Source organism: Kogia breviceps, chromosome 2 (genome assembly GCF_026419965.1).
Source record: "Kogia breviceps isolate mKogBre1 chromosome 2, mKogBre1 haplotype 1, whole genome shotgun sequence".
NCBI classification, from domain to species: domain Eukaryota; kingdom Metazoa; phylum Chordata; class Mammalia; order Artiodactyla; family Physeteridae; genus Kogia; species Kogia breviceps.
Genome location: NC_081311.1, coordinates 138,207,923 through 138,224,859, shown reverse-complemented (window position 1 = coordinate 138,224,859; position 16,937 = coordinate 138,207,923). Strand labels below are relative to the sequence as shown.

General features: G+C 43.0%; 2 protein-coding genes across 5 annotated transcripts in view; one reads left to right on the top strand and one right to left on the bottom strand.

The window, feature by feature from the left end:
* The window catches only part of CERS6 (ceramide synthase 6), a 333,969-nt gene extending 319,933 nt beyond the window's left edge, over positions 1 to 14,036 (bottom strand). The window contains exon 1 of one of the 2 annotated variants that reach the window (XM_059053958.2): positions 13,419 to 14,036. In XM_059053958.2, the coding sequence (XP_058909941.1) occupies positions 13,419 to 13,588 (170 nt within the window). In that variant the 5' untranslated portion in view covers positions 13,589 to 14,036. The remainder of the gene's footprint in view (positions 1 to 13,418) is intronic. The other variant, XM_059053959.2, reaches the window with a different exon arrangement.
* Positions 13,865 to 16,937, top strand: part of STK39 (serine/threonine kinase 39) — a 491,161-nt gene continuing 488,088 nt past the window's right edge. The window contains exon 1 of one of the 3 annotated variants that reach the window (XM_067026251.1): positions 13,865 to 14,214. The gene's annotated coding sequence lies outside the window, so the exon portion shown is untranslated. The remainder of the gene's footprint in view (positions 14,215 to 16,937) is intronic. The other 2 variants (XM_067026250.1, XM_067026249.1) reach the window with 2 other exon arrangements.

The window sequence follows — 16,937 nt, the reverse complement described above, 5'->3', positions numbered from 1 at the left end:
GCACAGAGCAAGTTACTTCATTTATCTCTATAGGCTTTGTTCTCCTGATACAGAAAATGGGAAGTAGAGATTCCTAGCTCTGCCAGTGTTTCTCAAAGTGTGGTTTTCAGAACATCTGGGCCCTGAAATAGCATCTGGCAGTGGTGTTCCAAGAGGTGGGGGGATAGGGGTGGTAGGAACAGTGTGCTCTGGTTGGGGGGGGGGGGTTTTCACTCTATCAATTCTATGTTTAGAATTTGCTTCACATGGTGCTAATAAGAAGCAGACCAACTTGTAGTCAATTTTATTGTTTTCTTTTAAATCTATTGGTAGGTAATACAGCCCCTTACTGCCTGCACCCAAGGCAGACCTCTCCCACCACTACCACCCCCCCCCCACTTCAGTACAACACTGGTGTGTAACACACGATAGACTCAAATTTTTTTTTTTTTTTTTTCGGTACGCGGGCCTCTCACTGTTGTGGCCTCTCCCGTTGCAGAGCACAGGCTCCGGACGCGCAGGCTCAGCGGCCATGGCTCACGGGCCCAGCCGCTCCGTGGCACGTGGGATCTTCCCAGACTGGGGCACGAACCCGTGTCCCCTGCATCGGCAGGCGGACTCTCAACCACTGCGCCACCAGGGAAGCCCAGACTCAAATATTTTTTAATGAACGAGTTTTCAATTTCCTTTCTAAGCAGAAAATCTATGACTCTGTTAAACTATTACTGAATTAAAATAGAGGCAGTTTTTGGTAATTTGTCACTCCACAGCATTGTAGTTTCATCTTTGCCTTACTTCCTCATTTAAAAGACAACCCACCAAAAATGTCATATTTGATCATCCTAAGATGCCCTCTATCAGTGCCTGAAGAAATTAGCAGGCTTGTTAATCTATTTACACAGCAAATCACGTACTTAAGAATGATATGCTTAAGCTGTGCAGAGCTGGAAAAGTGCCTTTAGTAGAAATCAGGTACAACCCCCTTCTGAACTAATCTGGTCAGGCTATGTTAGCCGTATTCATACCAACGGAAGTTCAAATTTGGGGGTGTAGATTTGTTTCTCTTAAGGAAAAAAATACACATATTTATTTTCAGCTAATTTTGAATGTTTGCATCTTCACAAGTATGATCCCAAGGACACTAGACTGAATTTCTTTCTTCTTAAGGATAAAATTAAGACAATGCACGAGGGTTAAAATTCTGAAAGAAATCAATAAACATCAGTCTCAAGGCTTTCCTGTCTCTGGGAGGCTCTTATGAGAAAAAAAAAAATGTCTGAGCTGTCTAAATAGTAACATACAATCTCAGCAAAGTGCATTACATGACTGTGAGATACATAAGGCCCAGCTCTTCTCTAACCTGCTGGGATTGTTTTCGCTGACTACAGTTGGAAGAATCAGAATGTTCCTTGGAGGGGAAAAAAAAGCGAGAGAGAGAGACAGAAGAGGAGAAATAGGGAAAATAAAATTCAAAATGACTATGCCAGGAACCCCAGCTAGTGAAAGCAGGAATGGAGCCTGACATACACATTCATGACATAAAGGTAATGCTAGTAAAGGGTTTCAGAAATCTCATGGTAAAGTCTCATTTCCATACCTTCAATAAACTTGAAGAGCAAGTAATTACCACCTCCGTGAACTAGGCATTGCCCTAAAGGCAATGCATGCTTTATCTCGTTTAATCTTTCACAACAACCCTAAGAGTTTCAAATGGAAACTGAGCATGAAGAGATTAAGTAATTTGCTCCTAGATCTGTGTCTAGTAGGTGACATGGCCAGAATTCAGTCTAGGTCTTAAATCAATATAAATGGTGAATTTGATGTTTGCCATTACCAGTGGTTGAATACCCAATCAATTTTCCCTGGAGACCACGTGCAATTAAAAAAAACGACCACCAGGGCCAGAAGAGGCAATGGGAGATAGACTGGGATATTTGCATAAGGCATCCCTCCACGGAGAGGAAGTTTCCAGAGAAAACTCCATCTAGCGGAAGACCATCTTCCCGGGCTCTCTCTAAAGGCTGAGCCCCCTAAGAAAGCTTCAGGCTCTAAGTGGTACACAGCTGCCCATCACTTGTCTAAAATCCCACCATTAGAAATCCTACCATAGTTTTCTGCCACCAAATACAAGGAAGTCTCTGACCTACAATACACTATTAACTGTTGAGAAGAGAAGGCTAAGAAGCATTCTCCTCCCTAAATAGGCATAGCGCTGAAGAGACTGGGGCTTCAATGCCTCTTTAAAACTCTAAATATTTACTCTTCAACAGAACAAGTAAATCCTCCAGCTCCAGGATCAAATACATAAACAGATTCTACTGCTTCTATAAGCCATACCCTCTCCCAACCCACCCCCTGCCCCAGAAAACACATACCCAACACATGAAATCACATTACAGAATATTATTTCTCAGTCATACTAAATACTGTAGTGTACCATGTTATCCATTATTTTTTACACAATGTATATTTTTAGGAAGCAGTTGAGTCTCTTTCAACTACATTTTTACAGATAGTCTTCTAATATCACAAAGTAGCCACATTCCCCATTTTATAAGTGAGAAGACCAAATTTCAGAGTATTCTGTTCACTACTGAATAGCTGAGAAAAGGCAGTGTTTGGATTTAAACCCCAGTTTCTAGTCTTTCTGATACCCCATCCATTTTCCTTTTAATTCTAGTTAGGAATATACATTTCTTTTTTTTTTTTTCTGAAACCAAACACAAATACTTTTTTTTTATGGGGTATCATTTTACATGAATTCCATTAAAACCTAAAACCAATTTGCTGTACTCAAGTTAGGTGGCATAACAGTATCTTAAGGAATACACATTTCTAATTAAGTCCTATAAAAGTACACAACAGTAACATAATTTAAATGCACTGTCACCCTCCAGTGTATCCACACACTCAAAGATATCCACACTCCCATTGACACACAACACCCTTATATTCTCTTAATCTCCAGCATGCCTAAGTGACTGATTCTCAATTTTCCTTCACTCAAGCTATTGTGTCCAAAACTGCCACTCTGCTTAGAGCACCAAGTCACTTTATTCTGCTTTGAAATGGTGATCTACAGAGCCACTTAGACTAGCTGGCAGCTTTCACTCTGATACTTGCCAAACTGTGTCCCTGGACAAGATTTTTGCTGGTTTTCTTTGCCTCTCTCCCCGACTCTTAACTCTGTGCTGTTCCTCTGCTCTCTAAACTAAACCTCCCTGTGTTTCTAAAGGATCTGTAACAATGAGAGGCAGAAGAAATGAAGGTGGTGAAGGAGAGAGAGAGAGAGAAAAGAAGAGAGGAGTAAGGGAGGGGGGGGGAAGAATCACAGTTACAGCTTCAGGACAGCAACAATAGCTTTGTAACCTGAAAACCTCAGAGATAAGAAGTGGCATTTATATAGGCACTGGCAAGTCACAAACAAATGTTATTCCTAGGTCACTGTGTGAAAAAGGCCACCTAGTAAAGGAATGTATCTTTCCCTGCAATGAAAAAAACATCTGGGTGTAAAATAGACAGCTAGTGGGAAGCAGCCGCATAGCACGGGGAGGTCAGCTCGGTGCTTTGTGACCACCTAGACGGGTGGGAAAGGGAGGGTGGGAAAGGGAGGGTGGGAGGGAGACGCAAGAGGGAAGAGATATGGGAACATATGTGTATGTATAACTGATTCACTTTGTTACACAGCAGAAACTAACACACCACTGTAAAGCAGTTATACTCCAATAAAGATGTTAAAAAAATTAAAATTAACACATGTACACCTTAAAAAAAAAAAAAAAACAACCATTTGGGTGTCTCCAGCTCCACCCCTGCCAAAACCAACCACCACAAGCCAACTGTGAGGAAATAAAAGCAAAAGTAGGAATAGGAAGCAGGAGTGGGGTCTGAAAGAAGTTCACTTTGAAGACCAGTAGTGAGGAAAAGAAAGTCCTCCTTAAAAAAAAAAAAACCAAAAACAAAAACCTGCCCAAATTCTCAAAAATGAATCATAGAAAGTTGTGTTTTGTACAACGCAACTTTGAAAACTACTTTTCAATAATCTACTTGCCACTGCTTACAATCGACTGCCTTATAGCATACAGCATTTAAGGAAAAACCATGTTCAAATTTTCAGGTGTTTAAATCATTTGCTTACAAAAATGGTTGTGCAATTAAATCAAAAAATAGAGAGGAAGGTCAGATCTGCTCTTCTTCCATGGCAAAAGCTTCCAGTGGAAGTATCTCTGGCCTAGGTCACTTGCTTTACTAGAATTTTATCTTATCTTCCTGGTTTGCTTTAAATGGATTGTGAACTCACTAGGATGCCTTTACTTTAGTCCAAGGGATCCTCTGAAACTATACAGTGTGCTTTTCCAAAGATACTTTGCTCTCCTTTTCTGGACATGCCAATTATTAAATTGTTATATCGATAAATAGATTGAAGGAGGTTGTTTGGTTGAAGTGCCTTTCAGAAAAGGCCCAGGGTACCTGAGTGCTCTCTGGCCTTCAACCTTCCTTCCATCACCCTTCATGGAAGTGATATTTATTAATAACTAGAAAACTGTCAAGTCTGGAAAATGAAATCAGGTATTTCTAGTAAATGACTTTTTCTTTAGTCAGTGAATTTTCTTTTTTTCTATTATTATTATTTTTAATTGTGGTAAAATACACATAAAATTTACCATTTTTAGTGTACAGTTCAGTGGCATTAAGTACATTCACATTGTGCAACCATCACCACCACTGATCTCCAGAACTCTTTCATCTTGCAAAACTGATGAAAGTACATGAGAATACTCACGAAACAATAACTCCCCATTTCCCTCTCTCTCCAACCCCTGGCAACCACCATTCTACTTTCTGTCTTTATGCATTTGACTATTCAAGTTACCTCACATAAGTGCAATCTTACAGTGTCTGTCTTTTTGTGACTGGCTTATTTCACTTAGTATAATGTCTTTAAGGTTCATCCATGTTGTAACATGTGTCAGAATTTCCTTTTTGAGGCTAAATCATATCCTATTGCATGTATATACCACATTTTGTTTATCCATTCACCTGTTGGTCACTTAGGTGGCTCCTACCTTATAGCTATTGTGAATAATATTGCTATGATCATAGGTACACAAATATCTCTTTGAGACCCGCATTTCAATTCTTTTGGGCATATACCAGAAATGCAACTGCTGGATCATACAGTAATTCTATTTTTAATTTTTTGAGGAAACTCCATATTGTTCTCCACAGTGGCTGTACCATTTTACATTCCCACCAACAAGGCAAAGAGTTCCAATTTCTCCACATCATGACCAACACTTGTTATTTTCTTTTCTTTTCTATTTTTTATAGTAGCCATCCTAATGCTTGTGGGGTGATTTGCATTTCCCTAATGTTTAGTCTAATAAGTCGCTTTTATCCAAATGTTCAGAGAAACAATATAAAGGTGTTTAGGCACTATCTCTGAGTTTTCCTTCATTCTTCATTCCATTCATTCTTTTTTTTTTAGTTTTGTTTTTAATTATTTATTTATTTATTTATTTATTTTGGTCTGGATTGGGTATTCGTTGCTGTGTGCAGGCTTTTTCTAGTTGTGGCGAGCAGGGGCTACTCTTTGTTGTGGTGTGCAGGCTTCTCATTGCGGTGGCTTCTCTTGTTGCAGAGCATGGGCTCTAGGCACACAGGCTTCAATGGTTGCAGCATGTGGGCTCAATAGTTGCGGTGCATGTGCTCAGTAGTTGCAGCGTGCAGGCTCTAGGGCGCACGGGCTTCAGTAGCTGTGGTGCATGGGCTCAGTAGTTGTGGCATGCGGGCTCTAGAGTGCAGGCTCAGTAGTTGTGGCACTCAGGCTTAGTTGCTCCGCGGCACGTGGGATCTTCCCAGACCAGGGATCCAACCCATGTCCCCTGCATTGGCAGGTGGATTCTTAACCACTGTGCCCCCAGGGAAGTCCCAAAACCCATTCATTCTTAATCCCTAGAACTTATTCCAAGCCCTTTCTCTCTGCCTCATCTTCCATAATAAAGTCAGGATATTATCTACTTCATCCTCTAGCATGTATCCTTTCCAGTATGTATTAATAGAATCTGAGAAGCTTCCTTCCTGATGAGGAGGACTTAGGTTGTGGAGGAGAGGCAGGAGGCAGAAAGAAGTGAGTATAAACACATGACTAGAGAAACAGACAATACGAAAACATTCCAATTTAAAAAAAAAATCAAAGGCCACCATTTCCTACCCAAAAAGTTGAGAAGCTCATCCCAGTAGGAAAATACACCTGAATTCACAGAAAGTGAAATACAAGTGATTAATAAATATTTGAAATAAGTTCATCATGAGTAACATAAAACACACATTACAAGAGTAACATTTTTTTCAACTTTCAAAGAAAAAGATTTCCTCAAATAGTAATAATCTGCATGCTAATAAGGAAATACAAATGAATATAATCTTTCCCAAAACCAATTTGGTGATTTGTATCTATCAAGAACACTAAAATATTTATCTTTGAGCTTAGAAATGCCACTTCTGGGAAACATTCCTTAGGAAGTCATCAGTAATTGAAAGATTTATATATACAAACTGGAAACAGCCTAAGTATCCAACAATAATAGGGGGACTAGTGAAATGAATTACGGCATATCCAAAGCGTAGAATAATGTGCAGCCACTGAAAACACTTTTGAATAAGTTTAATTACATGGAAAATGTTCAGATTATATCATTATATAGCAAAAGGCTGCATATAAAACCATATATATATATATATATTTATATATATATATATATACAGTATGAGCTCGTGATACTTGCTTTAAAATAGGAGATCAAAGAAATTATTAGGAGATCAGGAAACCTGGTTCTAGATGCCTACCTTGTTATTTTAAGCTGTGTAAAGTTAGGTGCATTTCCTAAATTTTCTATCCTTAGTATCATCTGTAAAATATTGGGAAAATGAATATCTACCACACAGGGCTTGTAAGAGGATTATATGATGTAAACTATGTAAAGTAATAAACTCATACTAGGAAATAAATATTAGTTGTTATCTTTTAAATTAAAACTAAAAACTGTAGTCACTTGCAGTAGTCCAACATAAAACAAATGGTGAGCTCCAAGTTACAACTTCAGACCACATGCCCTGGGCACGCCATCGTCCATGGCAGTACCCCAAAAAAGACATTGTGAGAATCACCATTTTGTATTCAATCAGGTCATAGCACAGGCATTTGGAGAAGTCAATAGAAACTATGATGGCAGGAAAAAGTGATGACAAAAGAGCTTATGAAACCATTTTTTTAAAAGAGGGGATGTGGGAAAGAAGGGACCAAAGAATAACTTTAGGCATAAAGATTTTCAGGGCATCACTAATACAGAAGGATCCTTGTAATATGAGTGGCAATCGTGCTAACCTCTTATTTTTACAAATAAAAAGACAGAAAAAATACCCCCCTAACAACATTAAGTGGCACACTAGTTACTAGCAAACAAAATTTGTTAACTTTGGTATCCTGACTCAAAAGTGCTTACGAGGATTTCCCTGGTGGTGCAGTGGTTGAGAGTCCGCCTGCCGATGCAGGGGACACGGGTTCGTGCCCCGGTCCGGGAAGATCCCACATGCCGCGGAGCGGCTGGGCCCGTGAGCCATGGCCGCTGAGCCTGCGCGTCCGGAGCCTGTGCTCCGCAACGGGAGAGGCCACAGCAGTGAGAGGCCCGCGTACCACAAAAAAAAAACAAACAAAAAAAGTGCTTAAGAAATAAATTGATCAAATGAAGATCGGAGGGGAAAAAAAATATAATTTCGAGGGTCATGGCTTTGTAAGAAATAGATGACCAATAGCTTTAGAAAATCTGGTTTGCTTGGTGATGGAGGAAGGAATGTTAAGTGCATGTAATAAACATTTAAAATCTTCTATGTACAATAGGGACTGAGATTCTAGTGCTCACCAGCAAAGTGCTATCAGGTGAGTAAAACAGGTAAAGAAAGCCTGAGGCAGGTGCAGTGATCTCCTATAAAGCCATGGGACTGGTCTGATGATGGAAGAAATTCATCTAAAACTCCATTATCTTGCCAAGGCCACCTGCCCTTCCCCATCACAGAAGACAAAACACTTCTGAAATACCTTTGGGACTGGAATTGAGGAAAAAAATCTAACCCTGTCCATGGAGAATTCAAATACTTTCAACAGAAAAGTCATTAAGTGAACTCAGGGTGTTAATTTCATCAGTCCTTGATGACATTAAATCAGTTGTGATAATTTAAAGTTATCTTACCTGCCTTCCCCACTATTCTAAGGTGCTGCCCGTTAAGAGTAATGTCATGTCTTTTATCCACAAATCAACCTATTACAAATAACTACACTATTGAACCCTGTAAATACAAACCTCTTATTTTGCAAGATAAGAAGGCTGTACCAAAGTTCTGCAGAGAATACCACCCCTTTGATTTTAGGTGGTTTTCCAATGAAACAACCACTGTAATCCAATTTTTCTACCCCATTCAGAAACTGTAGGCGTCAACCTGTTTGTGTCTGACCCAAACTCTTGCTTCTTACACCAGTCTGGCAAAGCAGGTATCTGTAGTTTTAATCTGAATCACACGATCATTTAACAAGCAAAAAAGGTACATTTATGGAGTTAAACATCCAGGATGGATTGCATGAAAAAACCATGTTTGTATGCAAGTTGTTCTCAAGTACTCCATCTGGGGCCATTCTGGCTGCTCTAACAAAATATCGTGGGCTGGGCGGCTTATAAAAAACAGAAATTTCTCTCTCATAGTTCTGGAGACTGGGAAGTCCAAGATCAGGGCACCAGCAGATTTGGTGTCTGGGGAAGGCAATCTTCCTGCTTCACAGACAGCCATCCTTTTACTGTGTCCTCATGATGGAAGGGGTGAGGGAGCTCTCTGGGGTCTTTTTTATAAAGGCACTAATCCCATATATGAGACACCACCCTCATGACCTATTCACTTCCCGAAGTCCCCAATTCCTACTACCATCACCTTGGCATTTGCAACTTATGAATAAGGATTGCCACTTATGGATTTTGAGGGCACATGAACATTCAGTCCATTGCATACTCCAGTCTTCTAAAATATATCTGACAATATCAGCCTCCATTACAAGCTACATTACAGGAACATCCTTCAGTTATGAAACACCTGACACCCCACTTTTTCCTGGCAGTCATTCACTCACACCTCCCCTCTCTCCTCTAACCATCAGAAATACATTCTCACTCGTTTTCTCTCTGTCCTCTCCTCTCCTCTCAACGGCCTCACCCAAGGCTGCTGCTTAGGCAAAGATATTAAGTAAACCCATGATAAAAATTGACCCACTGGCCAGACATTCCCTCTGATACAACTGAGACACTGTTGTTCCGAGGATTTGGTGGCAGGAGGTCATTACTTGGCTGAATGAGCCAGGCAAGACTGGTGTCAGCCTCTGAAGAACGACAGCTCTCACGTAGCTTGGCACTTGAAGAACCAACCTGACAGGAATGAGCTGCTCATTTCTTACCCAGACATCACAAGAGATGCAGATCTACTCTGGGATCCATCTAGAAAAGGTCTGAGGAAAGAGAGCAATTGCTTTCTCTGGAGAATCTTCTTTGTTGGTTATTCTGAAAGAGTGTCGCTATTTGGATCACAAATGATAATAGCCCAAATGATTCTTTTAACTCGAATCATAATTGAAAAATACAAGAAACAGAACCATTAGCTAGGATATTTGTATGAAAAAAAATCTCTTTATTCTCAGATGACTTATTTCTACCTGCAAAAAAATAACATTTAGCCTGCTTCAAATTTTCATGAGATAACAATTAGTAAGCTTCAAATATATCCCTACAGGAATCAGATAACTGAAAGTACAAGCAATCTTGGATTACAAAGGCCATCTGCTTCACTGCATAAATGAGAAAATAAGGCAAAGAGAAATTAGGTGGCTGCCCCAGTGTGAGGTAAGACTGACAAGAATGAGAATGTTCCAATTCTCAATCAGTACTTCCTGCATCTCTCTCCTAAACCCATAAGGAAGAAAATGCATTAATGTTATCTTTTGTAATAATAACTCAAAAAATTTTTATTCCCAAATAGAAATTCAGCAGAACTTTAATCCCACATTTATGAATACCATAGAAACACACATTTTTTTAATGAATTTAGAAGAAGCATTTAGTATAACTCCAGAGGATGGCTCACTGAGCCTAAACAAGAATTAAATCAAGAAAATTCATCAAAGAGATGACAATGCTACATTATTAAATAATATTTTGCTCCTTGTCAACAAGTCAACAACGTAACGGTATACACTACAATTTTCATTCTAGGAGAAACCATCCAATTATTTTTTTAAAAAACAGATATTTTACTCAGTCAATCAGGTAACATCTATGGTGGCCCTTCTGGTCCCTACCCAGAGCTAACTGTAGTTTAAAGACTAATGTAAAAACCACCAGACTTTGGGCTGTTCACAGAATCAGCAAAAAGTCACTGAATTTAGGCTGCTCCATTTTTAACCAATCATGCTGGACATTCATATTGCTGTCCATATGGTACTATAACATGGCATTGTTCTGGCCACCAGTGCCTTCACTGCCAACACCCAAACAGTGGGGGTGAAAATGGGAAGGTAGGACTGCCCAAATGGGCAAAGCTTGATTCAATTAATTCTTTAGTGCTTCTCTTTACACAGAGAAATACATAAGACTGAGGAGAATGAACTCAAATTCACAATTTTTCCCTCAACAAGGGCATTAAAGACCCCCATTTAATAGAAATCAAGGTCTTGGATAATCAGCTATTTCATAGATATGTTCTCAGCTCTGAAATAAATGACAATAGGAGCATAAAAGGAATAGAATCCTGGGGGAATGATTTCCTATTACAAATCATTTCATTTTTCAAGGAGATTTACAACCAGCTTTTTAAAATCATGTTATACGTTACAGAATATTGCGAAAGAAAAGCATTTACGCACAACATGTGAGAAGGGTACCGAAAGTGAGTCATACCCCTGCCAATAATATCGCTTGGTTCAGTTATATTGATTCAGGTCCTTGATGGGTGCTGAAATGAAGGCCACAGGTTGGATACTAGAATATGTCATTTAGGTTTGAGAAGATGAGAAACATGCAGAACTTGTAATTCTGGATACAACTATACCCTTGGATTTTCAGAGAAGTGAGAGAGTCCTGAATGGTTAAAGACAGACCTGTCACTACTACGGAAAGAAATAGACACCCTTCCAAAAGTCAGTAGCATCCTGTGGTATATGGGCCATATTGGATTATTATGCTGAACATTAATCATAAACTTTCACTTTCCATACAGGCTATTAAATCACTTCAATTTGGATCAATGACCTGAAAGAAACCCACCAACTCTCTACGTATCAATATGAGGACATTTGCTGTGACTGATAGTTGAAGGCAGCTGACCCCTTTGTGTAAATTCTAAGTCATGGGATTGTGCAAAGGAAGAAAAAGATGTTCAGGAAGAGGAAAAACGAACTTCCAGTCTGCAACCATGAAATTAGCTTTTTTTTTTTTTTTAAAGCAGAGAAAGTCAAAGTACAACGCTATCTCCATTCTCTAACATGCATTTTTTCCAACCAAATGAACAGCCTGGAATCAGCCTTCTGCCCACAGGTCAATAGCTGACATGGTTTTGTTTTCCAAAACATAGGACTACACATCTCTTTCAAAATGCATTAGCCAGCTGAAAGTGAGGCCAGCCAGAACTGATCAGCCAGAATTGATCAGATGTCATTCGGCAACTGTGTGGAACCCCTACTATGAGTGGCCACAGAGCACCGTGCGTTCCCAAGAGGCTCTTTTTGGACAGATTGCAAGGTCAGATATGAGTTCCCATTTTCTGTAAGTAAACATCTGCTCTACAAAGCAACTCTAACCCTGCAAACACAACACACCCACTTTCTCACAGTAAGTCTCAGCGCTGGAGAGGATCAATGACGTATCTGTGCTAGATTCCAATCATTTTAAAATAGGTCTTTAAATCTGTTCCTCTGTGCACGTCAATCTCTGCATGTGAACAGCTGACTTAGTTCTCAAGCAACAATACTACCCATTGAAAAATACACCTTCCTTAAACAAAAGATACCTTTTGTTCCCATGAAGCATTGTCTGTTGCCATTTCCAGCAACAAATGACACAAAAGACAAATTCTGCCATCCTCAAGAGTGGCTTTGGACAAACAGAAACACCAAAAAACAGAGCAAAAGCTTAAGAAACAAGACCAAGGTGAGTTGGGGGTAGAGGAGGAGAGGTGGAGTGGAAGTGATAAGTGGAATCTATACTCTGTGATCTAAGAAGTTCAGCCTCTACTGATGAATGGGGGACGGGGGAGGGGAGAGGAATGGGAGGTTGAGGTTTTCAGTTGAGAAAAAGAAGTGTGTGTTGCTGTCCCGGTTTTGTTTCAATAGCACCCGGGGAGTGCGTGGCAGGCACAAGCTAGTTTGGTGACTAAGACTGATTCAGTGAGTAACACAAGTTTGTTTATGACACAAAGGAGCTACCCAACCAAATCCGGCAATTATACAAACAGTAATATGTTAATTCTTTAAAATTGTTTGTGTTTTGGTACCAAATTAAAGTTTATGTTTATTAAAATTCATAGGAAACATCTATCAATTTAATATCACCATTTTGCAGGTTGCGCACCCGTCCTGGAAAGAAATCGCTAACGGCCCGGAGTCCTGGAAACCTACAAACTATTGTCACTTATTTCCCAGCACTGTGGTCCTGATACTCAGTGTCACTGATGGAAGCCAAACAGCGGCCATAAGCCAAGGAGCCCTTGGTGAATTTCTCCAAAGCACAGTCCGGGCAATCCGTGCGCCCGGGTGAAAGCATTTGGAAGTGTGCGCGGTTCCTCTGCCCTCCGGGCCGCGCGTCCGGAACGTTCCTGGCTGTCAGGTAGGTGGCGACAAGGCTCGGCAGGGAAGCGCTGCCTGGCAGCGCAGCGTGCCCACGGGGCGGAGAGGGACCAGCCCGGCGGAGTGTGGCGCGTCCCAAGGCCGGCCGTCGCTCACCTTTGTTCGCCCGCCCTCTCCGCGAGGAGCAGAGCGCGGGCCAAGGAGGAGTGCGGGGGGCTACCCCAGTGCTCCGCGGGCCCTCCCTAGCGCCCCGGAGGAAATCCGGAGGCAAGCCAGACCCGCTCCGGCTCCCAGAACCGCAGCCAGGCTGAGGGGTCAGCAACCCCTTCCCGAACACAAAGGTTGGGAGGCGTAAGCGCGAGCGCTGGGGGCGCGGGTGCGTGCGCCACAGAGCACGCGAGTGTGCGTGTGCGCGCGAGGGTGTGCGTGTGTGTGTATGTGTGTGTGTGTGTGTAGGGGGACGGGAGGAGCGCTCGCGAGGGTGTGCGCGCGAGGGTGTGAGGGTGTGTGTGTGTGTGTGTGTGTGTGTGTAGGGGGAGGGGAGGAGCGCTCCAGCCTGTCTTACCTCTCGAAGATGAGCCGTACCATTAACATGCAGAAGGCCAAGGGGAAGGCGAGATAGAGGTCCTCAGCCTGCGGGAAGGTGGCTTCCTCCGTGTTCTTCAGGTCCGCCCAGGTGACATTGTGAGGGAGCCAAAACCTCTCGTTCCAGAACCAGGCTAAGATTCCTGCCATCTTGCTTTGTCCAGTCCCGTCCTGAGCTCCCGCGGCCCGTCGAGATCTCCGCCGCGCAGGGCGCCCGGGGATGCGCGCGCGGCTGGCTCGAGCCTGTGCCGCCGCCGCCGCCTCCTCCGCTGCCGCTGCTCTCGAAGGCTCGCGGCGAGCCCCGGTTCTCTCCTCCCTCTGGCCGCGTTGGGGAAAGGAGCCGCCTCGCCCGTCACATGGCAGCCAGGGCCGCTGGCCCTGATTGGCTCGTCCTCGCGTCAAGCAGCCAGGCACACGCGGCCGGCTAGCCCACGCCCGGAGGGCAGGGCGCAGCCGCTGCGCTTAGGGCGCCAGGGCACCTCTCTGGGGAGTGCCGCCCGGCCCCGCGCTCACAATGCTCTCGAGCGGTGCTTAGGGTAGCGACCTGGGTTCGGCCGCCCAAATCCGCTCCGGCCCCGGGGCTTGCTCGCACATGCTCAGAACGCAGGCTTCTGCCGCGCTGGAGTTTCAGGGGTTTCGGTCGGCTTCCCGTGCGCGTACAGGCGCTGGGGAGGCAGGTAGGGGTCGCGGCGATCTTCAGATCCACCCTTACGCCGAGACAGAACAGCAGAAGGAGAAGTAGGGGGCGCAAAGAGCAAAGGAGGAAGAAATAGCAGGTAAACAGTCATCCAGTCCAGCGCTTGGAGAAGGCGGGGGGAAATCTGGTTCTGGGGCAGGATGGTTTTGCAAGAGGCATCTGCCTCTACCCCGCGCCCGTCTTTCCCCATCTCTGACCTTCCAGCCTGGTTTTATTCCTGCTCGTCACCACAGTCACCGCCCCCAGGGAAAAAGGCCCTCTATTTTAATTTATGAGGTGGTAAGAGAAATTAGGCACTTAACTGCTGTTTGATAACGATAAGATGATGTTGATGATGATAACATCCGCAGCCTTCTGTAAAACTTCCCCACTAAATGAACCTCTCAGAAGATGGCTCCAGACCACATTTTGGCTTGGCCCATGGGTAGTGAACCTGCACTCTGCTGCTTGACAGGCTCGTTGTTAACGCCTTTTGCATGGGAAACCTTTAAGGTGTTAAGTCTTCGAGGCCTAACCCAGGCACCTTGACTCCCACCATACGTTTCCTCATTAATACGGGAACCATGTGTGGATCAGTTAGGTGGTACATGCAGCACCTGGTTCCAGGGAATACTTTGTTGATTTTTCTCACAAACGTTCGTTTCCTGCCTGGTTCTTCTAGTAAGTTCTACTGGACCCTTCCAAGAGGAAAATAAACAGGCTTTTAATACTTCTTTACCCTCCCTCCCCCTCCAGCTACCACCCTCTTTTCACTCCTTCCCTTTAAAGCGTAACTCTAAAGAACTGCCTATAACTTTTGCTTCCACTCTCTCCCCTCCATTCGCTTTCAAACTTCCGTTTGAGCATTTGTCCCTCTCTGCTGCACTGAACTGCTCAAGATCACCGATGATCTCCATGTTGCTAAACCCAAAGGTCAGTTCTCAACACCTCTTATCAGTAGCATATGGCCAAGTTAGTCAGTAGCTGCCTTTTGAAACACTTTCTTGTCTTGATTTCCAGAAACCACATTCTTTCTGGTTTTCCTCCTACCTCATGATCGCTTTTGCTGAATCTCCTTTCTGGTTACTCCTCACTCCTTAAAGTTGGTGTGGCCTAGGAGTCAGTCTTTTGTCCTCTTCTTTTCTATCTGTATTCATTCACTTGGTGATCTTATCCAGTCCCATAGCTTTCAATGCCATCTGTGTGGCTTTCAGTGTCATAGTGATTGCTCCCAAATTTGTATCTCTAGCCATGAACTTTTCCTTGAACTTCAGACTCCTAAGTCCACTATCAAGTCAACTACTCCACTTGGATGTCTAAAAGCCATTTCCTGTCCAAACTACTAATCTTCCCCCTATTTTTCCCCCTCCTGTCTTCTTGACTCAGGCCCAAAACCTGGAGTCACCTTTTTTCCTTTTCTCTCTCATATCTCCTTTATAAATCCATCACGTATCCTGTCACTTCCATCTTTAAACTGGATTGACACCATCTCTCACCACTTCTTCTGCAACCATCTTGGTCCAAACCACCAACATTTCTCTTCCGAGTTACCCTAGTAGCCTCCTAACTCCCAATTTCAACACTTGTCCCTCTACAGTCTATTCTCAGCCCATGTGATCTGGTTGAAATGTAGTAAAATCACTTCTGTGCTTAAAACCATACTGCTTCCCCATCCCTCCTCAGTTGGAAGCCAAAGTCATTTCAGTGACCAAAGATGTGGCTCCATGTTACCTCTCTGACCTCATCTACTCTCCTCTCTCATTTCCCTGTCCCTTACTCAGTGTGCTTTCATCACACTGGCCTCCCTGCCCTTCCTGCAAAACACCCAGCATGCCTTCGGGCCTTTGTACTTTCTTTGCTCTGTCTCTGGAACTTTTCCCCCAAGTATCCACGTCCACTCTATAATGCCACTCACTCGGTGAAGCCTTCCCTCAACACCCTAGTTAATCTATAATTGTCACTCCCCACCCCTGCTCTTCCTAATCAACTTTCTTGCTTTGTTTCCCTCCAAAGCATTTATCACCATCTAACACAATTTATTTTTTACTTTTTTTTCAATTGGTCTCCCCACACGCACTAAAATGTAAGCTTCGGAGAGTTAAAGATTTGTGTCTATTGCTGTTTTATCCCTAGCACTTAAAATAGTGCCCAGCACATAGTAGGTACTCAATAAACTTGAATTAATGAATCAGCACTACTCTAACCTCACAAAAATCTTCTCTAGGAGAGGAAAAAATCTGAATAAATAATAGTGTTAAATGTTTATAAACTCATGTGAAGAATAATGTAGGCATAAAGAAGGGCTTCGTCAGTTCTAAGGTGGGGTAGGGGTGGTGTCCTTGAAGTGGGTTCATAGGGAGTAGTTCATCACCATCCTCATTTAAGACCATGCACCCAACTGCTCATTGTTCCTGGTGACTTTCCAGGAAAATGCCTTGACACCAAATGCATTCTTGTAGGCCACAGAGAGGAGTTCTGTTAAGGTCTCTTGCCACCTTTGTGGCAAAAGGTCGTGTCATGGTGGACCCTGGCCTTGTGGACCAGGCAGACCCCCTCCATGGCTGCCACTGGTCCCTCATGTCACTCTCATGTATGACCTGACAGGACCTTGCCTTCTCTGCTTTCCCGAAAGACCCACTGTGTGCCCATACATATATATATATATATACACACACACACAAACACACCTATATATATGAGGAAGTGTTGGTGACTTAATACCCTGGGACCTGAACTTTGATCCTGGGCAATGGAGGCCAGTGGTTCCTTTTCCTTCTTTTCCCTCCCCTGCCCCGGGACACACACAGTAGCTTCAAACAGCCT